A 27,299-nucleotide genomic window follows, 5' to 3' on the forward strand; every position below is an offset into this window, starting at 1 on the left:
ACTACCGTACCAGAATCAACAAGTGTCACGGAGTTAGCTGGCAACTGCTCTGAAATCGTGGTGACGGGCAGGTATTGTTGACATGCCGCTTCGCCGTCAAGTGTCAGAGCCGTAATTTCGAGTCAGCTACCATCCATCTAGACTCGAAAAATGAGTCCGCTTCCCGTAGACACCACGTCAATCAAGAATACCTTTGCTGTAGGGTAGTATGTCACCAAGCCCGCATGAACGCGCAGTCACGCCGCTGCAAGCCACGTAAATCTGCTCTACGCCTCCCCTCTCGATCCTTGCTTCATTTACCGGATCTTGCGATCCGCGCAGGGGAGCTTCGATGACTACGTCTTCAGGACGAGACCTGGTCATCACGGCTGTGCCGGTACTGTTTCGCCGATGTGCCGTGCTCTTTCCCGTAGTTAGCAGACGATTGATCTATGACTGACGGTTTGCACAAGTCCTCCAGCGCCAGCCAGCGCCTGCACTTTGTCACCATTGTCACCAGTCTGTGGGCCATGATGCGACACATCATGTATGGAGTGCAGAGCTTATCTTGTTCACCACGACCTGATCCGCATCGCGAACAGCGCTTCACCAGCTGCCCGCGCTCTAAATACTATCACGATCAATCGCTCACGGCGGCTGGCATTCCCGAGCATGTCCCCGAAAGTCTATATGGGACCACCCGCCCGTGTGTAAGTCGATTGAACCCTTCGAGAAACGGCCAGCAGTCTCAGGCCCAAGGCGACATCGAGATTCTGCTCTTCAGGAGGGGCCCGAATCACGCTCAAACCGAGTCCGTGCGGACCGCCGCTGCGGGAGCCTTCAATCTCGCCAGGGATGCATACTGTGCAGTAGTATAGTATAATATAGTATAGTATGCCGCCGGCCACGTTGTAAGTAGCGATGTGACTCCGTCGCCGAACGAGGCCGCGGATGCAAATCAATCGCCGTCTTCGAGACTGGTGACAGGACAGGGAGTCGAGTGACGCGGACTATCGAGCGCCGCCGATGACAGCCAGAGCCCAAGCCTCAACGGATGACCTGTCGGCGGCTTTCTCTCCAAAGACTCTAGCTCCCCCCTGCCAATGCCGGGTAGGTGGTATGCATGTTCGTCTGAAAAGCGAACGAAGTGGGCGCTCTTGGCTTGCATGATGATGGGGGACAGGGATCGCATTGTGCAGTTATTTAGCAGTGCTACTACTAACACGCTCCGCACGAGGCATAAGGGCCCGAGCGGCTTACCTACCTAGTACTTATCGACAGGGGTACCCTGCCTTGGGAGGGGTCTGAGAGCCTGAGACGTGGTTTCACCCTTCAAAACGTTTCCCAAGTTCCTGCGACGACGACGACTTGAGAATCGCTGACGTCGCTTGGCGAACTACCGGGTCCATGGATGAGGGCGAAAAGCCACGGTTCTACTGTCACTGAAGCCGGTAGCACAATGGATGTTTCTCGCTGGCCGTTCGGCCTACACGACGTAGGGAGTATGTAGTATACTGTACTACTACGCTGATGCGCACCGGCCTTGTCTTCTTCATCGTCCCTCGGCCCACGGACCACGTAGTAGAGCACGTACGCAACTCGGGCAAGTCCCCGAGCACCATCCATCTACTAACGTAGTACTTCGGAGAGCTACGTGCTGCTGGCCATAGCGAAGGCGTGCGGGGGAATCGATTCGGACGCAACATTCATTCACCTTTCGTGCGGACTTGTACCCGCAAAGGTCCTCCACTGGTCCTCGCCGCCCGCGTGTGTGCACGGGCTCGCGGCCACGATGGCGGCGGCGGGCAACAAGGGGGATAAGGGACCAGGCACGCTGGACAAGGCAAGGCGCTGCGAGATTGTGGTCCGAGCCTGACGTCGGCGTGGCCGTAGCGCTCCACGGCGGCGGGAAGAGGCGCGAGCAGGCGCCCAGTGCTGGTCAGAGCGAACTGGCAGCGACAGGGCCGGGACGAGGAGGCTTGGGCCGCCGCCGCCGCCGCCGCCGCCGCCGTCGAAGACGAGGACGACGCCACCACCACCACCACCACCACCACGAAACTACTACACACTGGACTGACACCAACAAAAGGTGGGCTTCACCGACGCCGCCGCCGAAAGCGAACCAAACTCCGGGTCGGTAAGTGGGGCCGACGCCCGTTTGGTACAGTTATGCACTTATAGGTATGGTGCTGCTGCTGCTCGCGACGATGCCGTGTGCGCATCAGGAGGAGTCATGGTGGTTGGTATTGGACTCCCAGGAGTTGACCTGTCACTTGACGCGGCTGTGGCGCCCTCTCGTGTTCGTGTGCGTGTGCGCGAGACTGGCACATACGAAGCAGGTGAGCATGTAGCGCGTATAGTAGTGAGTATGAAAAGACTCGAATACGCAGCTCTGACTAAGGGTCGCCAATGCGGCGCTTTCGTGTGAAACGAGAACCGCACGGGGGAAGGGGGGGAGGCTACTGTAGCGATCCTCGAACTGACGATGATGAGGCGCCGCGCCAGCGCGTGAGGGCTGGTCCAGAGGCGCTCAACTGTCCGCACACGGAAGCCTTGTGCTTTGCTCTTTTGCTGGGCCGAAGGGCTTACCCAAGATGATTACTTCGTACAACTTGATAGGTATCGGCGCAGTTGACGATATCGGCCGGTGATATGCTGCTGCTGCTGCTGCTGCTGCTGTGACCGCTGCTGCCGCGCGGCTTACCTGGATCACTGGCCGTGCACCCGCATGAGAGACCGGGCCGAGAGAAACGACACGCGGACCGGTGGAGTGAGTCTCGACGGATCCCGGCAAGACATGGGCATCGACTACGGACGGGACGTTGCCCGCTCCTCACCCCAACTCGGCCGCCGCGAACCAGTCACATCAACCGGCAGGCCGGCGTCTGGACTCTGGTGCCAGCTCCATCATAGTGTACAGTATACTGTATAAGTGGTCGGCCGTGTGTGTGCGGCGTGTGTTGATCTGTGCACGGACTCACGCTATTGCCCCCCCCCTTCAACCAAACATTGAGCCCGCCGACTATGCCTCAAAGGAAGGCGACACGACACTGGCGCTGGCAACTGGCACTTCCCGTGGGCCGTGGCTGGCGGTCTAGTGCCTAGCCGGCGGGCAACTTGACAGGTATCATTGTAATGTTGTGTCTCTTCTCTGCCGGGCTATTGTCTCACAATGGCAGCAGATGATGTGCTTGCCCGTATTTGCTTGTGGTATCTTTTTTTGTCCCCTCTCTCTCTGAGGTGTCGCCGCACCGGCAAAACGGCGTGTGGCCTGCGCGGGCAAAATGGTTGTTTGTTGGTCGTTGGACACGTTTCACGTCCCCGCAATAAAGCCTGTGCACCAATCGCGCAAAATCATTCTCGTTGCCAGAAGTTTTTGATGGGCTCAGACCTGACCAGAGATGTCTTCATTCTGGTTGTCCGGCCGCCATTTTGTCTCGAATGCGTGCGTCGAAACGAGCTTCTTCACGAACAGGAGGGGGCGGCCTTGGGCGCGACACGGAGAGAGAGAGAGAGCGCGCGCATCAGAAACAAGGCTAACAAACGCTGCCTCATTTACATGAGGGGAGCCATCTGCTCCGCGAATGCGTTGCTGAGTCTGTGTCTAAGTAAGCCCGAACAGCAGTACTAGTAGTTGACGCCCCTTGTAAGAGGCGTGCGACCGAATGAGGAATCGATCGGTCTGCTCATGGACGTGTTTGGTCCGGAGACGCGCCCCGCCTTGTCGAGACTCGATAGGAGCAGTCGAAACCAAGGAAGCGCGCGCGGCGAGATGCATGCTAGAGAGCGGGAGATCCCTGTCCGGCCAAGTTGAAGATGAACAAGTCCACAAGATATCCTGTAGGTGTGAAACTGACCCCGAGGTCAAATGCCGAAGAGAGTTTATCCTCGCCATCTAGTCGAGGGAAGGCGAACCACGTTTGCAGCGAGTGGTTCGGCACTGCAGAGGGTGCCGCGATGTCAGTGCGGCGACGGGCGTTGAAACGGATGAGAGACAGCAATTGAGATGGGGAGAGTTTCAGCGTTGACGCCGAGGGAGCTGGACTGGATGCACCTCGAAACTTCTTTCTTTTGGGACCCCTGATGACGACATTTGATACTGAGAGATCCATGGCCCTGGGTTCTGATGCTGTGGTAATGACACGGCGCGGCGAGGCGCGGCGAAATGGAGTGAATGGTCATCGTTGTGGTTGACAACTCGGCGTGACTCTAATGCTGAGTAGATGGCGGCAGCAGCCATGGAGCGCTCTGTTTCGATGAAGCGCCCGTCGTTCATTCGGATCGTCGCGATTTTAGGCAACAGGAAAGAAGAGGGAGGAACAGTCCTTGATTCTGCACCGCGTTGGGCAGGTACAAGTGACGAATAAGGAAGGTCCCCCAAGAAAGTAGTAGCATGACGACACCCTCGTTGTATTGAGGAGAGCAGCAAGCATTTAATATCATCGAGACAATTTGAACGTGTACGCAATCATCAACGCGTGATTCATCTCCCTCTTCACTTGTCTTCCCTTCGCGCCATCGCCAGCCCGCAAGCTGCACGCGCAAGACAAAGAGCACCATCATCGCAATAGCCTCACACACAAGTTCACAAACGCACAACCTGTTCGTCAACGCATCAACACATGCGCGCGCCGTCGAGCCTGGGACTGTGGCTCACCGTGTTGCAAGCCGCCGCCTCCTCGCACGCAGACGGCTCCGCGCAGCGCCCCCTCTCCAGCGCTGCAGCAGCTGCAGCACCCATAGCCATGGCAGCTTCCAACCCCATCGACAAGCTGGCCGTCGCCCTGCACCAGACGGGCCGCTCGCCCCCCTCGGTGCGCGCCACCGTCACCAACAACAACGACCACCCCGTCACCGTCCTCACCTACCAGTCGCCGCTCGACCCGGCGGCCCTCGCGCTGGGCCTGCTCGCCATCACGCCGGCCGGCGCGTCGCGGCCGCTGGAACTGCCCGTCGTCAAGATGTCGCGCCAGTGGCCCCCGCGCGGCGACGCGCTCGTGTCCCTCGACGCCGGCGCGAGCGCCAGCCGCGACCTCGTCCTGGAAGAGCCAAAGGTGCCCGCGGACAAGCTTGGCGAAGAGGCGACGGTCGTGTTGGAGGGAAAGTGGATGGCCGTGTGGCCCAAGGCCAGGAGCGAGCTGAGCGATGAGGAGATTGACAAGTCCACCCAGTATGGGTTTTCTCAGGCATATAAGACGGATGAGCTTGCAATCAAGATTGGATAGAGGCTGTAGCGAAATTTGTAATTGCAGCATGTAGCTAAATAAGTCCATGTTTACCCGGCGTAGACTCCGGAAGACAATGTGACTTTATGGCATTTGGAAGTCCTTGTGGTCAAGACGTGGTGCAGACTCACGATGCCCGATCAACATTTCCCAAGTATAGTCCAGTAAGCCGCTAAAGCTCTCAGAGAAGCCTATTTCGAAGAACGCAGGATCTGAGAACATCGCAAGTTGACAATAGGGTCGCATGGATGCAATAGTGAACAGGCAGACCGACACGGCGGGACGCATCTCCGCGCCCGTATTTGTCACCCTCAACTGAGAGAATACAACGGCCACGAGATTCTTCTTTTGAGTCGTAATGTCTCAGTTGTACATGGTGATCCAAAAGGCTTGCCGTTCCTCGCCCATGTACGTCAGGAGTCGCGTTCGTGGATTCCGTCGATCTACCACGCCATGGCCAGAATCACCTCCTTCCTGATGATCCACTGTATACTGTCCGCGATCGCGTATGCGTGAGCTGGATGTATCTTCGCGGCACATTGGCTACTCACGTCCTCGACATCCAGGTGTTGGTGTCAAACGAGGTGATCGAATGCCTCAGAATTGTGGCCGAGTTCTTCATGATGGACACTCATCAGGTCGGTGCCGGCTCTCATGGATCTGGATATCATGGGCGCCTTTACGTGTGCCTCAACTGTCTATTGCATGACGCCTCGGTCTTCATGAAATGCTTTTGGATGGGTGTTGTAGACAATGACACGGTTGGCGAATGTGACTGGCCTCTGGATTCCTAGAGGTTGTGGACGAGTGCGTCCCACCGCTACAAGGTTTGCCCGCACGGCTCCCGTCCGTCAATTTGTCCCCGTCGTGAGAGATTGCGAAGATTAGGAGTATATATTTCTGGCAGTGATGTCGGGCATGATGGGTAGGTATGCTTCAGTTTCTTGGTGCTACCGCACCGCTGCCAACCGTATGATGAGGCGGGCGAGACGAGTCCGGAAGGACTAGACGGGTGACGAAATGCGACTTGCAACTGAGCTTAGATACGACCCGTGTGCTGATGTCCACAACTCAACTGTCGCACCGCGAAGGCTTCAAGGTCTTGGCACTGAAACGAGCATTCATGGAAGTCACCGAATAGGTCATGGCAAGGAACCCGGCTTTGACACTGCTCCAGGCTTTTAGCAGTCCCATCATTCCGTATATTGTGCTGATCTGTAACTCACTTCGAGCAAGCAGCAACAAATCTTCGTTCCGGACAGGCGCTGTGAGTCGCTCTGAGCGCCTTGAGCTGCTGCCCAAAGTTTGCCAGCGTCGGCTTGGTCGAGCGCTGGCTCTTGAGCAGACAGAGTGCAGCAGCATCATTCAAGAAAGAACCCGGCCTATGCCCCGCCATCGCCCCATTGCAGCTCAGTGCTTTGACGATTGAGTCTTCTCCCCCCGGTACCTCAATGCTTGAAGGAACCCGACCAAATCAACCAAGAGTGTCGCGTGGCTCGAGGTCTTTAACTGCGCGAGCCGGGGACCCTTTGGAGTGACCGAGAAGGATACACTTCCCATCCCTTATTTTGACTAAATATTAGGTATTACCTCACGGATTCTGCAGCGGAATATCCGGCAGGGCTGCCGTACCCGAGTCCCGCGCCGACGAGGCCCCGCCGGTTACCATCGGCGGGCCCGAAGGCACGGGCGGAGTAGGCCCGCAACTCACGAAGGGCTGTCCAGACGTGGCGACTCGAATAAGCAGATATAGCTCGAAGATAGAGTCTTGTTTATGCGAATGGAACATGTGGATGTAAATCACTTTCTTCGGCCGCAATGGCCATGGTCGGGCGCAAAGCAGCTAAAGATGAAGCTTCAATATTCCAATTCCAAGAACAGGAACTGGTTCTGCCAGAGGGGCAGACGCTGGCGGGAATGCGGGGCGGCACGTGATGGCTAAAGTCGCATTAGGCATGTGTGGGCTTTTGGAATCCGGAAGGCGGCACCGTCACTGGGGGCTTTTGTCGGGCCTTTTGAGCCGTGCGTTGGCTTAATTTACAGTAGTAGTACAGCAGCAGCACGGTGAGCGAGTGAGTAAGAGAGAGAATCTGGACACATGTCGTGCTTCTCTGTCTGCATCAAGAGAACCGGCCTCTCCTTGCCCTCACGACTATCCTTTATCGTCACGGCCTCAGCGGCACCAGCAGCAGCAGTAGCAGCGAGGCGGGGATTTACGACCAGCAGCTCCATCAACACCACCATCAACACCATGGCGGCCACCCAACGCGATCCCACGACCCTCTCCAACTACGGAGCATGGCGCACTAAGCACACCACCGTCGACTTCAAGCTCGACTTTGACGCCAAGCGCCTCAAGGGCTCCGTGATCCTGCAGCTCGAGAGCCAGACGGACCGCCAGAGCAGCGAGGTCGTCCTCGACACGCGCTTCGTCCACGTCTCGTCCGTCACTGTCGGCGCCAAAGGGTCCAAGTGGGAGCTGAAGCCACACTCGGATCCCTTCGGCGCCCCTCTGCACGTCTCCGTCCCGGATGGCGCCCCCAAGGGCGAGCTCATCGACGTCGCCATCGACCTTGAGACGACGGACAAGTGCACCGCGCTGCAGTGGCTCACCCCCGCGCAGACGTCCAACAAGAAGCACCCCTACATGTTCTCTCAATGCCAGGCCATCAACGCCCGCTCCATCTTCCCCTGCCAGGACACTCCCGACGTCAAGTCCACCTTCACCTTTAAGCTCACCTCGAGCCTTCCCGTCGTCGCCTCTGGAGTCCCCGTCGGAGACCACACGGCTACGCCGGGCACTGAGAAGCTCTATCATTTCGAGCAAAAGGTCCCCATCCCATCCTATCTCTTCGCCGTCGCCTCGGGAGACATCGTCTCCGCGCGCATCGGCCGGCAGAGCGTTGTCGTGACCGGCCCTGAAGAGGTAGAGGCGTGCAAGTGGGAGCTCGAGGAGAGCATGGACAAGTTCATGGACGTCGCCAACAAGCTCATCTTCCCATACAAGTGGGGAGAATACAACGTCCTCATCCTGCCTCCCAGCTTCCCCTACGGAGGTGAGTTTTGCGAGTGCAGCCATCGGACTGGCCATGTGCTGACCCGCGAAAAGGCATGGAGAATCCCATTTACACCTTTGCCACGCCGACCATCATCAGTGGCGACCGCGAGAACGTGGATGTCATCGCCCACGAGCTGAGCCACAGCTGGAGCGGCAATTTGGTCTCCAACGCCAGCTGGGAGCATTTGTACGTTCAAGACCCTGCCTCCATTGAAAGAGTACTACTAACAGACAATACAGCTGGCTCAACGAAGGCTGGACCGTGTATCTGGAACGCCGAATTCAGGCCGCCATCCACGGCGAGCCCGAATTCCACTTCTCCTCCATCATCGGCTGGAAGGGCCTCGGTGCGCTCCGCTTTCGCCATTGGCCGGGTGTTATTGCTGACGCTTCGCAGAGGATGCCGTTGAGCTGTTTGGCAAGGACCACGAGTACACCAAGCTCATCATCAGCCACAAAAACGTTGACCCCGAGGACGTTTACAGCCAGGTCGCGTACGAGAAGGGTTTCCACTTCCTGTACTACCTGGATCGCCTAGTCGGCCGCGAGAACTTTGACAAGTTCATCCCTCACTACTTTACCAAGTGGTCGGGCAAGTCGCTGGATTCTTTTGAGTTCCGCGAGACGTTCATGGACTTCTTCAACGGCCTTGGCGATGAGGAGCTCAAGAAGAAGGTTGCCACGATCGACTGGGAGGCAAGGCTATATAACCCTGGCTTGCCCCCGAAGCCCGACTTTGACACGACTCTCGTCACAATGTGCTATGACCTAGCCAAGAAGTGGGGGGATGCTGTGAGTTGCCTCAGGACAGACAGCCCGATGCTCTTGTTATTACGCTAATAAAAAATGCAGTCATTCGAGCCCAGCGCCAAGGACGTCGAAACCTTCTCCAGCAACCAGAAGCTCGTCTTCCTGGACCAGGTGGAGCAGCACGCGTCCCTGAGTGCCGAGCGCGCCCAGCTCATGGGCAAGGTGTACGACTTCATCTCCTCCAAGAATGCCGAGATCAAGACGTCGTACTACCTCGTGGCGCTCAAGGCCCGGGACCCGACGTGCGTTTACGGGGCCGCCGAGCTTCTCGGCACTGTCGGCCGCATGAAGTACGTGCGACCGCTGTTCCGCGCTCTTAACAAGGGGAACCGGGAGCTCGCGCTCGAGACTTTTGCCAAGAACAGGGATTTCTACCACCCCATATGCAGGGGCATGGTGCAAAAGGATCTGGGAATCCAAGAATAGACGCGCAGGCGTTTGGAAATACCCCTCAGTAGTTTTGTAGCCGAAATCGGACTATGAGAGCCACGACGATCCCTCCATGACTTGCTTCCATGTCTTGCCCTCCGGCCGCTCGAATTTCTGCACGGACTCGACGTCCCTCTTTCCAAAATTGCCGTACAGATGAGGGAAGCTGTCCTCCCACTTGATAGGATCCACAAACTTGGCGAGCTCAAACCTGATCAACCACAGGCTGGTGTGCGCATTAAAGAATAGGTCCGCCGTATTTGGAACCTATTGGATATGAGCTGCTTGACGGGGCTGCACGCATTTGTTCGCCGAAGAACCGTCATACCTGCGTGGCGGTGCTCATATGAATGAAGCCGTCCTTCTTGTCCAGGTCGGATAACGGATATGCGTCAGGGATAGGCTCCGGTGGCGCAACAGGCACGATTTTGTACACGAATCTCGGCGGATCCATTTCGGCCATGTTGAGAGTGAACTGTAGCGCAACTCGACCGTTCTAGAGTGCAGGCTTATCTGTCGTGAATTCCTGTGTTCAGGGTAGGTTGTGTGTTGAGGCGAAATTGTGCAGCGGTGCTTGGCTGGGGGGTGGTCTCGTAATCGCGACTCCGACTTCACGTGAGCCTCGACCCGCACCTTCCCAATCCCAACCGCAGCACGTTGAGGCGGCTCGTCGTCCATCGTCGCCCGCCTTTATGATTTCTACGCCCGTAGACGAAATCTGCGCGTATGCGCCGTGCCATCTGTGCAACGGCAATGTCGCGCGGGCCTGTCCCCTCGCAGTTGTGCCTCCTCTCCACGCTCCCCGACCGGTCAGCCGGCGACAAGGTGCGCTTCCTCGGATGGTAGGTCAGTCGATCGATGAGAGAGAGGAGCGCCCGCCGGCCCGGAACGCCCATCCTCATGCCATGCCATGCCAGACTCGTCACAGTCCGCCCGCTGACTGCCCGCTGCAGTGTAACCGCATATTCCACGGCGTCGGCGTCGCTCACGCTGGGCCATCTGTACCCGGAGAGCACCAATGTCACGGCGTGCGTTGACGTCCGGCTCGTCCTCGGGGCGCTCCAATCCGAGATGACACGTGTGGGAGAGTGGTTGAACGTCATCGGATACGTGACCGCGAGGCGCGAGGATCTGCCGGAGCCGGACTGTGCGGTTGGCGCGCACTCGGCGCACGTCCAGGCGCTCGCCGTCTGGCCGACGGGGCCGTTGGACGTTCAGCGCTATGAACGGACCTTTGGCGAGCAGCCGGCCCGGACCGCGGCAAATTGAGAGTCTATAGGCGTCTAGTCAGGCAGCCGGGGCGTCTCGTCTCCATTGTCGACATAACAAGCCAGCAGCCTGCCGGTCACCGCACGTCCTGTGCATGCATGGCGCGAGGCGGGTGTCATGCTGCCATGGCATGTCGATATGCTGTGACTGGGTGTCATGAGGGCAAAATTCTCTCACCGCTCAGACTCGAGCCAATGCAAACTAGTTGAAGCGTCGAAAGCTCAAGCCGGCGCGCCTCTGGACCATCTCAGACAGCAAAGGCAGCGACGGTAGCGCCATGATTGGCTTGAAGCGCAGCCACATGGCATCATGTTATCGGGTCACGCATACTCGGAGAAGCGACTGCCAGGCGGTGTTGCTGTCCACAACGGACGAAATTCAAATGCGCTATGCCCGATTATTCACGCCAACCTAAGACGACCTCCCGCGCGACGGAATCCCCTATGCTCGGATTTCGACGTGTGCGAACAGTGCGAAGCGACCATGTCTGATTCCGCGTTCCCCGTGAAGGCTTCCGTATGGAAACGAGGAAGGCCACCGAGCCCTGGACAAGATGTTCTCTGAAAAGCATTGTCGAGCCAAGACCCGACCTCAGCTCCCAACCCGCCAACGGTCTGCTTGCTGCCGAGATTTCGGGCTTCTACCTTTGATCTCACTCGAGCGAGACACTAGCACCGGCTGGTGCAATGGCCTCTTGAGCGCCTTTGACGGATTCTCTAGGAGTTTGGCGGCCTTCTGCTTGTCCCAAAGCTCCTTTGACTTGCGACAAATGTCATCGATTTGTTCCTGGAGCCGAGGCCAGTCAGTGAGCGAAGTGACGGGTGTCTGGGCGGCAGGTGTCATCTCACATCGGTCAGGCAAGCGCCGGGCGTCGAGATGAGAAACCCATCCTCTCCCTGCGTGTGATCAGATGGACATGCTGTCTGCCGGCGAAACGGAGAGACGGCGTGCGCGTACATACCTCGAGAGTGTACGGCCGAACCGTTGCGTGAGGGCCCAAATGGTACTGGAGCTCCTGGGTGATGATCTTCTTGTGGATATCAAGATGGGGAATCCAGTATCGATTCACGGACGACGACATTTCTACGGCGGCGGGTCCAGGTCCGATATTGCCGGCGTGGTGCTGTATCTCGTCAGGGCAGAGCCGGGACGAGCGACCGAGGCTGGCATTTATGGTGGCGCCCGACGGCGCAGACCTACTCTGGACGTCGAGCCCGAGCCGGCGCTTTTAAATAGTGGTTGTGTCGCCGGAACAGCGAGGGGAGCGGCCGTATCGAATCCAATCACGGAGGCATGCGGGCTTGGCTCACCGCCGCCAGGGACGGCGAGAATGGGCCATGCGCACCGCATCTGGTCTTATGCAGTGTCGGTATGCAGACAAGACCCGTCTCCGCACGCGCGTACGGCCGTTCCAACGGGCCTTGTCGACGAACCCAAGTTGTATGCGACGCCGCCCGGGCGGAAAGTGAGGCGGACATTGGCCACGAGGCCTGCGCATGCTTGATTGGCAGCACGCCTCGCGGCCAAAGCGCAGAATCCAATCGTGCAGACGACCCTCGATAGATTGCCTCGTGCCCCATCTCCCGGGAAACCGGGGAAATATAGGTTCGTGGCGATGGGGGGAGGAGGAGGAGGAGGCGGGTGGCGAGGCGGGCTCGTCGAAAGGGTGTGCCCTCGGATCCGGGGGAGCCATTGGGCTCAGCTGGTTAGTCGAGGACGTAGGTAACAAGCCCTCTCGCAAATAGCGCACGCACGTATACGGCTGTCTGCTGGATCTGTCAGGCCTCGCTCTCCGTTTGCTGGGCAAAAGGGCGATGGCCTAGCAGGTTGGGCTCCAAGACCCAACGCATCTTCCCTGCTCGTGCAGCTGCCGCCTTGGGACGAGGGGTCTCGCGCCGTACGAACTGGGTATGGCGAGCGCGTGAGGAAATGAAACGCAAGGTGCACGAAAAACGTATGTGTACGAAGTGAATAGTAGTGTATCTATATATTCTGTCATATACCCTACTATATAGACGTACGTAGGGTGGTGGTATGGGTGGTGGTACTCTTTTGCATGGTCAAGCAGCAGCAGCAGCCTCCTCCTTCCTGTGTTGCTTCGGGGACCGGTCACGTCTTTGGGAGGGTGTCGCGCGCGTTGCGAATGGCTGACTGTATATCGCGTGAGAGGCCCGGTGGTGGTCCATGTAAGTGGGCATGCGTGTCGGCCGGCATTCTGGGTGTCGGGGATCTTTGCGTCACGTGCCTCATGGGCGCCCCCGAAACAATGCACTTTTTCGTACCAAGTAACTTTGGCTAAGAAATATTTTGTAAGTCTAAATGGTGGAACTGGTATGAGTGAGTGAGTGAGTGGTGATGGCGCCCTCTATCTACCAACTTAGGTGTTGGCGTGGGCTCATCACCGGTGTGCGGGATCTGCTGATGGAGCCAAGCTGTAGGGATGGAGGAGCGGGCGTCGGTTGACGACATGACGGGCGCTCAGGAGTCTAACGAGGTACTACTAACCTAAGAATGCATGCATGCGCTTTGGGAGGGAGCATTTGTTGGTTGTAATAATGGAAGCCGATTCACGCCACGGTCGTCTGCCATGTACGAAGTAAGTGGTTTCAGAACTTGCATGCAGATGCCATCTTTTCTTTTTCTCGCGGGAGATCCCATCCCATCCCGCCAAGGGCAGCAGCAGCGCTTCCTTGCCGGTACTTTTTGCTTAACATTTCGGGTTTCATCCTTCATCCGCACAAACAGCACACATAACTGAGCAGTATTCGTACGTAGTAGATCTACCGAGGAAATCGTGGGGGCGGCGCGGTTTGATGTGCAACGAAATATTCTGTGGAGCGAGCCCGTGCACGTACGTACCCTGTCAGTCAGTCGGTCGGTCGTCGGTCATCCAGTTGTCGTCGCCTCGAGGGTTGAGCGATGGAATGAGCTGAACGAAGCCCCTTCTAGACTTGGTTACGTACGCATGCCTGAGGTGGAAGTGGCGGCAGAATTGGCTGGGCGAGGGGCACACTGATGTGATATATATCTACTAGGTAGTGGGTGGTGCATTTATGATGGATCAATAGATGTGCCTGGATCGTGGGCAGCACGTGAAACGCATGGCTGGCGCCTCGTCAGTCTTGCAGCTGGAGGACTTCCAGGGCGGCCTCTCAGCGACGTCAGCGTTGCCCGACAGTGACTTTGAGTGAGCCTGTGAAGTGGGTGCTGCTGAGTGGCCCCTAGCAATAATCAGAACCCCCCCCTTCCCCCTAGCAGCCACTCCCGTCCTGAGAGGCAGTAGTACTCCGTACCTTATTTATACAGTATGGTAGGTATAGTAGTTACGTGCGGCGGCGGCGTCCGGGTCTCCAGCCCGTGGCCGTGAAAGCCCAGGAACGCGGGCAGTTACGTACCTATTTGGCATTACGTGCCGACATTGGAGCCACACGTGCAGAAGCCAGCTTGGCCAAGCTGCAGCGGTACGTACCCGCCCTCCCTCTATGCTGGGACCCATCACGCTCCCATCTGTCAGTCTACCTAAGGTACCTCACTGAACCTTGGCTGCAGGACTCAGATTCAGGGATCGGCGCGACCGCGTCTGTTCCCCGTCTGTACTACCTGACCTGCGTACTAGGTAGTCTCCCGCTAATTACTGCAACGTACTTTTAGCCGGCCACTCGTCGAATTGGCTTGTTGACTCCTTGCATGACAATTCGCGACGGCCTCTCCTGCGCCTCTTATTCACCAAGGGTCTTTCAAGGCCTACGTTTCCCGCGACGCATCTTCGCGAGTCCCGTCTTGCGCGAGAACAAAGCCCTCCTCCGAGCCCAGCACGTCGTCGTCGCGCTCGACACCCACCAGCATTCTCCGCCGCTCTTCGACCCCAGCTCGCCAGCTCGGCCTTTGGTGTCGTCATCCACGTGTTTCCCCGAACCCAGCTCGCCGGCTGTGTCTCGCGCGCGACAGCCTAACCTCCCGACGTTCCCGCCGCGCCTGCGACGACGCGGAGCATGATCAGGAACCCCTGACGCACGCCGAGGATACATGCGGCGTCGCCCCCCCCTTCCGCGCGCGCGACTCGATCCTGACGCGCGCAGCTGGGCCACGCGGGAAATAAGGAGGCCACGCTCCGGCGCATTGCCCACGCCGACGTCTGGCCTTCGAGGGGACCGACCCGGGTCCCCGCAGTCCCTCCAGCAGCCATGGCGCCGGCCGGAGGCGGCAACATCAAGGTGGTGGTGAGGGTGCGGCCCTTCAATGGGAGAGGTGAGTAACGCGTCTCCGTGCGGCCGCGAGATCCTTGCCATGCTGACGGGCGCGCTGTAGAAATCGATCGCGGGTCAAGATGCATCGTCACCATGAGAGACAACCAGACGGTCCTGACACCCCCGGACGGACACGGGGGCAAGGCCGCCAAGGATCTCGCCAACAAGACCTTTGCCTTTGACAGGTCGTACTGGTCCTTCAACAAGGACGACTCGAGCTACGCCGGCCAGTCCAACCTCTTTGACGACCTCGGAAAGCCTCTGCTCGACAACGCCTTCCAGGGCTACAACAATTGCATCTTCGCCTACGGCCAGACCGGCTCCGGCAAGTCCTACTCCATGATGGGCTACGGCAAGGAGGTGGGCATTATCCCCAACATTTGCCAGGAAATGTTTCGTCGAATCGACGGCATCCAGCTCGACGACCCCACGACAAAGTGCACTGTCGAAGTCTCCTATCTCGAAATCTACAACGAGCGCGTCCGCGACCTGCTCAACCCCTCCACCAAGGGCAACCTCAAGGTCCGAGAGCACCCCTCCACGGGGCCCTACGTCGAGGACCTCGCCAAGCTTGTCGTTGGCAGCTTCCAAGAGATTGAAAACCTCATGGACGAGGGAAACAAGGCCAGGACCGTAGCCGCGACCAACATGAACGAGACGTCGAGTCGAAGTCACGCCGTCTTCACCCTTATGCTCACGCAAAAGAAGCACGACCTCGAGACCAAGATGGAGATGGAAAAGGTCGCCAAGATCAGCCTCGTCGATTTGGCTGGTTCCGAGAGAGCCACGTCGACGGGCGCGACGGGTGCCCGGTTGAAGGAAGGTGCCGAGATCAACCGATCCCTCTCCACGCTCGGGCGTGTCATTGCGGCCCTTGCCGACTTGTCGACCGGGAAAAAGAAGAAGGGCACCAGCCAAGTCCCGTACCGAGACAGTGTCTTGACGTGGCTGCTCAAAGACTCTCTGGGCGGCAACAGCATGACCGCCATGATAGCAGCCATCAGCCCAGCAGACATCAACTACGACGAGACGTTGAGTACGCTGCGATATGCCGATTCCGCGAAGCGCATCAAGAACCACGCCGTAATCAATGAAGATGCCAACGCTCGCATGATACGAGAGCTCAAGGAGGAGCTCGCCCTACTCAGGAGCAAGCTCGGTGGCGGTGCGACCGTGGGCGGCATCCCCGGCGCCCCGCCAGACGAGGTCTACGACGACGGCACGCCCCTGGAGAAGCAGATGGTCAGCATCACGGGCCCCGACGGGACCATCAAGAAGGTCTCCAAGGCCGACATTGCGGAGCAGCTCAGTCAAAGCGAGAAGCTGCTCACCGATCTGAATCAGACCTGGGAGCAGAAGCTGCAAAAGACCGAGGAGATTCACAAGGAACGCGAGGCAGCCTTGGAAGAGCTCGGCATAAGCATCGAAAAGGGTTTCATCGGCCTGCACACGCCCAAGAAGATGCCCCATCTTGTCAACTTGTCAGATGACCCTTTGCTTGCTGAATGCCTGGTCTACAATCTCAAGCCCGGGACAACGACCGTGGGCAATGTCGACACCAACGCCGACCACCAAGCAAACATACGTCTCAACGGGACGAGGATTCTCCACGATCACTGCACCTTTGAGAATGCCGCAGACGGAACCGTGACCGTCATTCCCTCCGAAGGCGCGTCGGTCATGGTGAATGGGAAGCGGATCACGGAACCCAAGCACCTGCACTCTGGGTACCGAGTTATCCTGGGCGACTTTCACATCTTCCGGTTCAATCACCCAATGGAAGCGAGGGCCGAGAGAGCGGAAGTCGGCCAGAGCCTGTTGAGGCAATCGATAACGGCCAGCCAGCTCTTGGATCGGGTATCATCTCCCAGTCCGGGGGCTCGGCCGGGCCACGAGCGATCGACTAGCAAGACGTCAGAGGCCGGCGACTCGCGCCCGGCGTCCCCCGCCCCTTTTCTTCGCAATGGGAGGGAATCTGACTGGTCACTTGCGCGGAGGGAGGCAGCCGGGGCCATTCTTGGCACCGATCAAAACTTTGCCAGCCTGACGGACGAGGAGCTGAACGCTCTGTTCGAGGAGGTCCAGCGGGTGCGTGCCGAGCGAGTCAACGGCCGCGATGACGGCGACGACTCGGAATCCGCCACGTCATACCAACTTCGTGAGAAGTACTTGTCCACGGGAACGATCGATAACTTTTCCCTTGACACCGTCCTGACCATGCCATCGACGCCGAAACAGGGCGAAGCCGAGGACAGACTCAAAGAGGTACGCGAGGAGATGCAAACTCAGCTCGAGAAGCAGAAGGAGGAGTTCCAGGAGCAGCTCAAGGCGGCTGAAGCTGCTAACGTCGAAGTCGAGGAAATTCGCAAGGAAAAGGTCAAAATGGAATCGGCCCTGAAGGAGCTCAAGGAAGACATGCAGAAGCAACTCGTCATTCAGCGCAAGCAGTTCGAGGAGAAGATGGAAAAGCTGGATCCCCTCAAGAGGCCGAGGCCGAGCCCGAGGCTGTCAGAAGCAGAAATTGAACGCGCCAAGGGCGTCGTCAAGACGTGGCGGAGCCGACACTTTGTCAAGATGGCCGAGGCTGTTCTCCAGAATGCCTCGATCCTGAAGGAGGCGCAGATTATGAGCAACGAACTCAACGAGACGGTGGTGTTCCAGTTTGCCGTCGTGGACATGGGGCACGCTCTGTGCTCGTCGTACGACATGGTCCTGAATGGCTTGACGGCCGAGGGCGATGACGTGGCATTAGAAGAGGCCCAAAAGCCGTGTATCGGCGTTCGGGTCGTCGACTACAGGCACTCCGTGGTTCACCTCTGGAGCTTGGAGAAGCTTTATGACCGGGTCCGGCAGATGCGCCAGATGCACCAGTACCTCGATCAGCCCGAGTATGCGCAGCACCTCAGCCTCGATAACCCCTTTGTGGAGACTTGCATGCCGGCGTACACGCTGGTGGGCGAGGCGGATGTGCCGCTCAAGGCGGTCTTTGAGAGCCGCGTCCAGGACTTTTCGCTGGACGTGCTTTCGCCGTACACGTCGCACGCCATTGGCATCGTTAAGCTGTCCTTGGAGCCTTCGCACGCCCGCGCCCCGACGAATACGCTCAAGTTCAACGTCGTCATGCATGAGCTCGTCGGCTTCGCCGAGCGGGAGGGTACGGAGGTGCATGCCCAGCTCTTCATCCCTGGCGTTTCAGAAGAAGATGGCGTCACGACCACGCAGATGATCCAGGACTTTGACGAAGGGCCTATCCGATTCGAAAGCGTCCACAACATGAGCGTCCCGCTGTTTGCGCCACAGGATGTCACCTTGAGGGTGGCCATCTTCGCTCACGTCTCTGCGATGCATCTGGATAAGCTCCTGAGCTGGGACGACATCAGGGATGCGAGCCCCACTGGCGACAATACCAGGGGGACGCGGATCAACGAGTCTCAATTCTTCACTCAGGAGAAGCACGACCTTCTAGCCCGCGTGCAGATCATGGAGCTCAGCGAGATCGGTGAGTACCAGCCGGTCGAGGTCACGCAGACGAGCGAGCTCGACACGGGGACCTTTCAGCTCCATCAGGGCTTGCAACGGCGCATCGGCATCAACCTCTCGCATAGCTCCGGCGAGGCGCTGCCGTGGGGGGACGTCACGGCGGTGCGAGTCGGCAAGATTCGGCTGGTCGACTCGGCGGGCAAGACCCCCGACATGGGCGCCAACGACCCCGACGTCGCGCTGAAGCTGTCTTCAAACCCAATCTTCCGGGACAACCCAAACGGCACGAGGAGCATCACCATCTATGCCCAGTGGGACTCTAGCTTGCACAACTCGCTGCTACTCGACAGGGTGACGGCGGATAAGTACCGCGTGCAAATGACGATCCACTGGGAGATCAGCTCCGACAAGTTGGCAGAGCCCATGAAGTTTGCCCAGAAGGTCTGCGCCCAGATCCTCTCGCGCAACTTTGTGCGTCAGACGTCCGTGTTCACGTCGCTATTCCAGAATATCCGGTTCGTCAGGTCGTCCACCGGCATCTTCACCCTGACCATGAGGCCTGCGCCCATCAAACGTGTCGGCGACCTGTGGCGGATGAGCAGCCAGCACGACTACATCAAGGGCGAGGAGAACCTGACGAGCTGGACGCCGCGGGGTGTATCCCTTGTCAGCGACTTCATCCTGTCCAAGAAGAAGCGGAGGCGCATCGCCGAGATCGGTGTCATGCAGGCGACGCTGAGCAAGATGGGCATCGACCCGACCGTCCTGCGGCCCGAAGACGGGGCCGAGGGGGCGGATGACGAGCCAGCAGCGCCTGAGACAAAACCCATCATCGTCCCGGACGACGACGACGATCTCCTCAACGACACACCGGACACGTCTCAGGCCCCGTCCAACGACGAGGACGAGGACGACGGCGACGCCCCGGACCCCCAGGAGGAAGACACCATCAAGGTAGACTGTGCCGCCGCCGCCGACGGCACCGCGACGCCCACGGAGAAGTCCGAGTACAGCGAGCACCAAGCCGCGCTCCTGGAGCGATGCGTCAAGCTATGGGCCAAGTACCCGGATCCGCTGCTGAGCATCCTCAGCCCGGCGAACACGGCGCCGCCGGCCAACGGCATCGCGCCCGAGTCGGCCCTCCCACCGAGCCTCGTCGCCACCGTCATTCGCGTGCCCAAGAACCCAAAGGTGCTCAGGGGCGGGTACCTGCTCGTGCCCAGCGCCGACTCGACGCGCTGGGTCAAGCGCTTCGTCGAGCTGCGCCGGCCGTACCTGCACATCCACTCAGCCACCGACGGCGACGAGGTGGCGCTCGTGAGCCTGCGCAACTCGCGCGTCGACAGCCAGCCCGGCGTGCTCGGCATGCTCCACGGGCCGGCCCACGACCACCAGTACGACCCCTCGTCGCCGCACCAGGAGCGTCATGGAACGACGGGGCCCGACTTCACGCCGGGCCACCGACGTACCTCCTCGGGCAGGGTCATCTCGACCATCTGGACGGGCACCGGCGGCGGCGGTAGTGGTGGTGATGGTGGTGCTGCCACAGCCCAGCCGGGCCTGCAGCGCCTTAGCGAGCGGATGCAGTCGGCCGTGTTCGCCATCTACGGGACGGACAACACGTGGCTCTTCGCCGCCCGCAGCGAGCGCGATAAGATGGACTGGATCTTCCGCATCGACCAGACCTACCTGTCCTCCAACAGCGAGAGCAACCCCAACAGCGGCGTCATGAGCCCCCAGCAGCATCAGTACCACCACCACCACCACCAAGGCGGTGGCGCGAGCGGCCAGTACTATTGAGCTGGAAAACGACATGGCGCGGCGCGGCGCGGCGGGTGTACCGAGCCGGGATCCGGGAGTTGGGTTTGGCGTGTTTCCCGCACTCTGCTTGCTGCTGAGCCGACGACGACGACGACAACGACGAGACGACAACGCAAGAAGGTGATGGTGGGAGGATGATAAGCCACGACCTAAACGTCCACATACGCTTCCTTGTGCATTGGAATCTGTTCCTCTTCTTCTTAATGTTCTTCTTCTTTCTCCTCTTCTCTTCTTCTCACCTTGTTTTCTCCGACTTAATTTTCTCCATGTTTTCTCTCCTGGTGCGAAGCGGCATGCCGGCAGACCGCATGTGCGTCACCCTCATACGCACGCCAGCCGCTTCCGCAACAGGAGAATCCCACCCGTACCCCCCCCCCTCCCCCCCTCCTTTGTCTTTGCTTGAACCCCCCCCCTCCTTGTTCTCTCTCCCCTTGACACCCCCGGCTCGCGCGGTTTTTCTTGCGCCCTCGGCCGGCACTTGCTCTTGGCTAGGCTGCACGAGAACCGGACATGGGGGGGGGGGGGGGGGACCCGGCTGCGGTGACGGCGGCGGCGGCGGCAGTGGCGGCTCCGTTTTCTTTTTCTTTTCTTTTCTCTCTTTTTTTTGCTTAGACGAGACGACTTAGATTATACCCCCTGGAAAGGACATGGTACGGCAAAAGGGGGGAAAAGATGGGGCCCCGGGGAGGAGAGGAGAGGAGAGGAGAAGGACATCTGCGGTTTGAAAATAGTACAAACAACGAAACGCAGGGCCAAAGTGTCCTCCGTTGGCCGCGTGGCCGTGATGACATTGGATATCCCGTTATAAGAACGGAATCGTGTGCTCCGTAGGATACCCAAATTTTGCAACTACTAGCACGTATACTGTACATGATGCACTACTACTATTATTACCTGGTGCGCGCCGCAGCAATGGTCCTTGCGCGCACGCATGCCAATTGACCGGATCGACAGCCGCGTCCTCATTCCGTGGTGTGTGTCCTGGTGCGTGCCCGCCGCAGTGCGGTGCATCCAAGTGAATACGTACGTAGAGCCCACGATTCTGGGGGCCCCAGAGCTGGCGGTGGGGGACGCACAAGCACGTTGACCGTTTACTTTGCCCGACCGACCAACCGGCTGGCAAGCGGTGCAGGCAAGCCCAACAGGGGGGCGTTGGCGATCAACAAGGGCTTTCGCAACAGCAGGCGCGGGGGTCGCGCGGCACAGGTGCTACTACTGCTGCGCACGTACTACTACAGTACTTGGCACTGACAATGCGCGTTGACGCGAGGGCAATATTGGACGGCCGCCCTGCACTGATCCCTGTCTAGAACAATCTTTGCTGCCGGGCGAGTCGGTCCGACGGGAGCCTTTTCCGCGTTGGGGACAGTCCAGGGCTAAAGAAGCAAAACTGGTAGACATGAGGCGGACGGCCGCGTGGGAATATCTGTGGTCGCATCGTGGACGAGACAGGCAGGTTGATGTTCCAGAAAACACTCTCGTCCGCTTTTCTGTGTGGGTGGTGGTGGGTGTGTCACCCATCGTCCCGATTCCCGAATGCCCTTGTTTGCCTGGCCTTGAGCACCCGACTACGTACCTGTGCCTTGTCGCCCCCCCCCTCTTTCTTTTGGAGAAGTTTTTGGAGCGGAGAGCATGCACACGCACGGCGATGGCGCCTTGTGCCGTTGCTATACCTGCAAGATTGTCGTCAGCAAGGGCTGCCACCGTCTCGGGTCGAGGCCTTGCATCGACGAGCATGCGCTGCTGCGCAAAGCTGTGCGCGTGATACCGTAGGATGAGGGCCGGCAACCTGGCACGTCAAAGTTTGCACCTGCCAACAGCTTGACTATTGACTGGCCTGCTGTACATTGACGGCGATATTGACCCTTAGGGCCGAACATTCGGCAGATAGAGGGCCGCTGTGGGCGGTTTGACGTGCGCCACTCTGGCCTGCGTCTGGCAGCACCACCAGCACGTAGTCCAACCTTTGGTTCGTCTGCGCGAATCGTCTCTGGTAGGGGTTTTCCATACATAGTAGGCGAGGAGGGCTGGGGATGATCCCACGGATGCAGGCTCGGCACGGCTAGTGGGCATATGCATAAGTTCATGCCTCGTGTCGCATTGGGCTTCCTCTGGCACCGGCGCTCCCCTCCCTCGACGTTTGGCCATGCATGCTTTTGACATGTACTTTGTAACGTGCCTGCAAATTTGATGGTCAAAGGATTTCTCGGTCTTCGATGGTGTGCTGTTGGGAAGTTGGGGAGCTGGCATTCGGCACCTGGCCCAACGGAGCGCTTGGGGCTCGTTGGGCCATGGCTCTCGTCAAGAAGCCTGCGCGTGCAGAGGCTTCTGGGAATGTGATTATTGGTCACTCGTGGATGCAACGCAAGCCGCCGCCTGGGTCCAAGAGCAAGAGCCGGGCAATCGGGCCGCTTACCAAGCCTGCAGAGTACCGTAGGGGGCACGTACATGTACAGGTAGCAATGCGTTCGCAGGTCTCCCATCGGTTCCCCTCCTGTCGCCTCGCTCGGCTGGATGCAAAGGGGGGAACCCGCGGGACGGGTCGGATCGACTGGGGCCATCCTTCTCCGACCTTCGCCTGGCAAATTCCGCGGATTCAGGGTTCTGCTCCAGCGACTACGGGCTGTTACCCCTTTCTTCACGACCTTGGCGCAAGCTCATCTCATCTCAAGTGACGCGGGGCAGACCAGGTCATGCCGAAAACGACGGGAGAAACAAGCTGCCAGCTTCTGCTGCCGCGCCCAGTGCCCAGTGTTAGGTATTAGCCGCCGGCCAGGGACCCCGTCCGTCCGTCCGCCCGTCCCAGCGCAGCGGGTCGCAGGGGTGCGACCCTGGCATCTGGGAGAGACGGGAACCCACTACGATCCGCACAGCCGGCGAATGGCTGGTCGTGGGCGTCTTGGGCTGTTACCGAACTGTCGGGACCGCCAGAGCTTTGCTGAGCAGCCGCGGGTCAGGCCCAGCTCCCTATTGAACAGAATTTGAAATTCATATCGGGTGTGGTGGGACGATGCGCGTGCACCACGCTGTAGACAAACGCCCGCAAAGTGACCAGTCACCTGCCCGAAGCCAAGGTTCACGAAGATCCATCTGTGGCTGCTCACTTCAGCGCGAGCCCTCTCATATTTCCTCAGCATGTTGTGGAAAGGCACTCATCATTTGATGCTCCTGTCACCAAATGCCGCCTTGGTAGTGGCGACATGTCCAGGGCGCAAAAGGCGCTCGAGTGTGGGCGGGCTACCTATCGATTTCTTCCCTGAACGCGACGGACGAACATTCGAGGCTGGTCTGCACCTGCACCTGCTTGCATCGACATCATGCCTGTCATCAACCGGGAGTCCAATGCCGTTGGTGCATGACATGTCCGGAGTGAGGGATGGGAGAGCCCCGCCCATGCCTTGGGGGCACAGGCGCAAACCATCTGGATGGCGGGATGTTATCCGGATCCTTGAGACATGCGGCGAGGCACGTCTGTCTCATGGCGCAGCTCGAGCTGGGTGGCATGTGGGCACTTGGTGCCTCACCCAACGGCAATTGCGTGAAGTGGTTGGCTTCCTTCCTGCCTGGGCTTGCCTTGAGCCAACAGGCGAGTGATCCCATCCTACCGTCTACCCAGACTGGGTCTGCAGCGGCGGGCCTTGGGGCCGGCCAACGCACCACACCTTGCAACTCGTGCGGCTGCCACGCGCACGCAGACAAAGCGGACTCGGGCAGCAAAAAAAGGAATGCTGCAGCGAACCAGCCAAGCTGGCAGGGGGCGGGGGTCCTGACTCGCTGCCGAACATGTGTGTGTGTACGCACGAAGTAGGTACGTAGTGTTGCGCGCAAGAACAAGTCTTGTCTCGGGCCAGAGGCACAAGCCTTGGTTAATATGTCGGCAGCTTTGTTTCGCCGTCGAGGCACCCCTGCATGCCCTCGCGGAAGACGGTGCCTGGCAACTTGTTCGTACAGAGACACAGCTTGTTCAAGCGTGAGCTCCCCGCTCAGACACAGGCGACAAGGTGGCGAGATGGTGGCACAGCAAGCGAGCGGGCCGGTGGGCCAATTGCGCTGGACCCAGACAGTCGGGACTCCCGCAGGTTTGGGTCAGCATGGTCTTGGTCCTTGGGATGGCGGTTGGTGGCGGCCCCCGTGCGACGCCCAAAATCGTGCGGAGCGTGGTCTTTTGCAGCGCACCAACCTGGTCGGGCGCCCCGCTGGTGACCGACGCCTCGCCTCAAGGAGATTAGTCGAACCAGCTTCCCGGGACCAGCTGGAGCCCAAGACGACACCTCGACGGGCCAGGAGGCCGGGCGGGGGACGCTAAATCGGGTTGCTCAAACTTGACGAGAGCAAATATCTTGGTAATGAGGAAACAGGTCGGGTCCTCGACGACGAGGACGAGGCCAGAGGCACACGCACTCACGCACGTATACGCACACGCACACACATACGCACTCGTGCGCCCAGCACCAGACCCCACGAAGTCTTACAGGGAACGCACTCGCGCGTGGTGCAATCGTCTGCTCGAGCCCTCCTGCCTGCGTCTCTCTGCTTTGCCCTGCGCCTTGCCGTTGGGGGCTGCGTGTGAGCTGTCGTGATCGGGGTGGAGTGTGTGGGTGTCGTGGCCCGTCTGCTGGGTTTGGTGTGGATGCTTCTGCACGCCCACGGGAGCCAGGGCGCCGCCGCCGTGTCGGGCATGTGTACGGAGCTCGCGCATCTCTGTGTGCTGTGCTTTGTTGTGTTGGCCGCCTCTTGTGTCCCGGTCCAGCGGGCTGGCACGAACTGACAAGTCCAAGCTGGAGCCGACCATCTGGCTCGTCTCGTCCGTGCAGTCGTCCTTCTCGTCACTGTTCCACGGCGCTTGGGGCTTCACCCCGAATTGACAGAGACGACGGCTGGTTTGGGACTTCATTTGCCGACCTCCTCTCCCATCCCCCCCCTCTCTTCCTTATTGTCATCGCAATCACGCATCCTGTCAAAGAACCGGTCACTGCGGGGCATTGCGTGACTTGCCTTCTTGACTCGGGCGTCGTTGTTCTGGCAGAACAACGGTTGGTCCGTCATCAGCCGCCGACATTCATCGCAGCCATTAGGACTCAAATCGTCTTGTTTCCCTCTCACTAATTCCGCTTCCTGCTGGCTTTCTGTCAATGGGTGTGGACAAGACAAATACAGAGCTTAACACATAAACTCTCACGGGGCTACTTGGCCATGGCCGGCGCACCCGAGTCTGATGATGGCGGAGGTGACGGGCATGGCGAGTCGGGCCTCCATGGCTATCAGTTTACGTTCCAAGCTCCGCATCGGGGCGATGGAACGCACACTGATGTAAGTTTCTCTCCGCCCGTATGTTCCGAACTGGGAGGTTGACAGCTTGGCCTTGTGCAACAGCCGCGGACGGGGCAGAGGTAGGCGGGCACACAAGACGACCTGGCGTCCGTGGAGAGTGTTCTGACAGAGACGAAGAAGAGAAATGTCCGAGTCGTTATCCGAGAGCGTGCAGAATTTTCCAGTCGAATTTGGTCGCACTTACCATGCGTATAGGGCAGGGTGTGAGTCGCTCCTTCCTGCCCCTGGATTACCTCCACTTCCCTTTTTGCGGCATTAGCTAGTAGGCGCTGACTGATGCGACTTGACTCGCCCGCCCCTACAGCGTACGCGTTTCCCAACGATGCCCCTGAGCAGGAGCGGCTGGCTCTGCAAGCAGAGGCTCTTAGGAAGCTTTTCGATAACAGGCTGTACTTTGCGCCCCTGACGGAGAGGCCGCCACCGCGGACCGTTCTCGACGTGGCAACGGGCGTCGGCGACTGGGCGATTCAGATGGGCGACCGCTTCCCTAACTCGGAGATTATCGGCACCGACCTCTCCCCTATCCAACCGGAGCATGTGCCCCCAAACGTTAGTTTCTATGTTGAAGATTCGTAAGTTGGCGTTGCTTCATTCCAGCTCTAGGCAGGCTGTACAATCTGACGAGCGGATCTCTCCAAGATCGGACCCATGGGAGTACTCGAACAAGTTTGACTACATCCATACACGCGTCACTGCAGGCTGTTGGTCATCGTTCGAGAGTCAAATCGCTCAACAGGCCTTTGACTATCTTGAGCCAGGTGGCTGGTTTGAGTCACAGGAGCTTGACAGCACGGTTGCCTGCGACGACGGCACCCTGGATCCAGATTCTGCACTGGCGAGATGGTTCCAGGACATAGCGGCCGCGGGAGAGTCGTTGAATCGTTCTAGTGTGGTTGGTGCATCGCTCAAGGAGATGTATCAGCGCGTAGGATTCGTCGACGTCCAACAGCGAATCTTCAGACTGCCAATCAACGGATGGGCCAAGGACGAAAAACTTAGGGAGCTGGGGCAGATGTGGGAGAAGAACATACTTTCCGGCCTTAGCGGGTTTTCGTATCGGCTCTTCAACTGTGTGTACGGAAGGAGTCCTGCGGAAATCGAGGTATGTAAAGTGAACTCCTTTCTCGGTTTGATTGTATTCGCTCGAGAATGCACCCCCACTGGCTGTTCAATCGATTCAAGGGCTTACTGACGGCTTCAAGGTGTCGTTGGTCGACGTTCGACAAGATGTTTCGAATCCGCAAATACACGCCTATATGCCATTCTACGTTGTCTGGGGCCGCAAGCCTTACCCCGGCGAAGGCCCTAATTCGACACCGAAATTTCAATAGCCCGACAAGCGGCTCTCGAAGCTGTACGGCGCACATATATTCAGACTGGAGACCGATACCCGTCGCCACAGGCCCTGTGGCGGACTTGCATGTCTATCAGGAAATCACCCTGAGAACAATGGATGAAAGATTGGGCTCTATCAACCGTTCTTGTGGCGGGAAGTCAGACGGTGAAGGGAGCCCTTTGTATGATCAAGCATGGAAGGAGCTCACCGGGCGTTAAATGCTATAACGACGCAAGAGTGGGTACAGCCATTCCTGCTGTGACAGGAGCCTAGCCTGAGCGAGTGCCGTCTCTCGCGATTGCGCGTCCGAGCAT

The 27,299-nt window shown here is 58.9% G+C and overlaps 8 protein-coding genes across 9 annotated transcripts; 5 read left to right on the forward strand and 3 right to left on the reverse strand.

Annotated features, from left to right (window-relative positions):
- Window positions 1-4,437: 4,437 nt before the first annotated feature.
- On the forward strand, window positions 4,438-5,280 carry JDV02_006676 (uncharacterized protein). Its single transcript, XM_047988094.1, has one exon. The coding sequence runs from the start codon at window positions 4,602-4,604 to the stop codon at window positions 5,202-5,204; it is 603 nt and encodes a 200-aa protein (XP_047844086.1). The 5' UTR covers window positions 4,438-4,601; the 3' UTR covers window positions 5,205-5,280.
- Window positions 5,281-7,238: 1,958 nt separating this feature from the next.
- On the forward strand, window positions 7,239-9,560 carry LAP2 (Leukotriene-A(4) hydrolase). Its single transcript, XM_047988095.1, has 5 exons — window positions 7,239-8,260; window positions 8,314-8,449; window positions 8,503-8,609; window positions 8,660-9,054; window positions 9,115-9,560. Exons 1-5 carry the CDS (start codon window positions 7,303-7,305, stop codon window positions 9,496-9,498), a joined length of 1,980 nt encoding a protein of 659 aa, XP_047844087.1. The 5' UTR covers window positions 7,239-7,302; the 3' UTR covers window positions 9,499-9,560.
- Window positions 9,286-10,049, reverse strand: JDV02_006678 (uncharacterized protein). Its single transcript, XM_047988096.1, has 2 exons — window positions 9,830-10,049; window positions 9,286-9,768 (listed from the first exon to the last, which is right to left on the reverse strand). The coding sequence occupies exons 1-2, from the start codon at window positions 9,962-9,964 to the stop codon at window positions 9,550-9,552; spliced, it is 354 nt and encodes a 117-aa protein (XP_047844088.1). The 5' UTR covers window positions 9,965-10,049; the 3' UTR covers window positions 9,286-9,549.
- Window positions 10,050-10,254: 205 nt separating this feature from the next.
- On the forward strand, window positions 10,255-10,770 carry JDV02_006679 (uncharacterized protein; the record flags this gene model as incomplete). Its single annotated transcript, XM_047988097.1, has 2 exons — window positions 10,255-10,343; window positions 10,455-10,770. The coding sequence occupies 2 exons, from the start codon at window positions 10,255-10,257 to the stop codon at window positions 10,768-10,770; spliced, it is 405 nt and encodes a 134-aa protein (XP_047844089.1).
- Window positions 10,771-11,361: 591 nt separating this feature from the next.
- On the reverse strand, window positions 11,362-11,851 carry JDV02_006680 (uncharacterized protein; the record flags this gene model as incomplete). Its single annotated transcript, XM_047988098.1, has 3 exons — window positions 11,362-11,556; window positions 11,619-11,666; window positions 11,732-11,851. The coding sequence occupies 3 exons, from the start codon at window positions 11,849-11,851 to the stop codon at window positions 11,362-11,364; spliced, it is 363 nt and encodes a 120-aa protein (XP_047844090.1).
- A 2,523-nt stretch (window positions 11,852-14,374) lies between these two features.
- Window positions 14,375-20,701, forward strand: JDV02_006681 (uncharacterized protein). The gene is made up of 2 exons (XM_047988099.1): window positions 14,375-15,018; window positions 15,079-20,701. The coding sequence occupies exons 1-2, from the start codon at window positions 14,955-14,957 to the stop codon at window positions 20,295-20,297; spliced, it is 5,283 nt and encodes a 1,760-aa protein (XP_047844091.1). The 5' UTR covers window positions 14,375-14,954; the 3' UTR covers window positions 20,298-20,701.
- A 4,085-nt stretch (window positions 20,702-24,786) lies between these two features.
- On the reverse strand, window positions 24,787-25,212 carry JDV02_006682 (uncharacterized protein; the record flags this gene model as incomplete). The annotated part of the gene is made up of 1 exon (XM_047988100.1): window positions 24,787-25,212. One exon carries the CDS (start codon window positions 25,210-25,212, stop codon window positions 24,787-24,789), a length of 426 nt encoding a protein of 141 aa, XP_047844092.1.
- Window positions 25,213-25,327: 115 nt separating this feature from the next.
- JDV02_006683 (uncharacterized protein) lies at window positions 25,328-27,296 on the forward strand (the record flags this gene model as incomplete). Of its 2 annotated transcripts, XM_047988101.1 has the most annotated exons (6): window positions 25,328-25,628; window positions 25,692-25,708; window positions 25,767-25,852; window positions 25,954-26,221; window positions 26,289-26,751; window positions 26,852-27,296. In XM_047988101.1, the coding sequence occupies exons 1-6, from the start codon at window positions 25,512-25,514 to the stop codon at window positions 26,978-26,980; spliced, it is 1,080 nt and encodes a 359-aa protein (XP_047844093.1). In that variant the 5' UTR covers window positions 25,328-25,511. The 2 variants fall into 2 exon arrangements, with proteins under 2 accessions (XP_047844093.1, XP_047844094.1); XM_047988102.1 differs by having other exon boundaries at window positions 25,707-25,852; window positions 26,852-26,980.
- Window positions 27,297-27,299: the final 3 nt, after the last annotated feature.

Source organism: Purpureocillium takamizusanense, chromosome 6 (genome assembly GCF_022605165.1).
Source record: "Purpureocillium takamizusanense chromosome 6, complete sequence".
In the NCBI taxonomy this organism is placed as follows: Eukaryota; Fungi; Ascomycota; class Sordariomycetes; order Hypocreales; family Ophiocordycipitaceae; genus Purpureocillium; species Purpureocillium takamizusanense.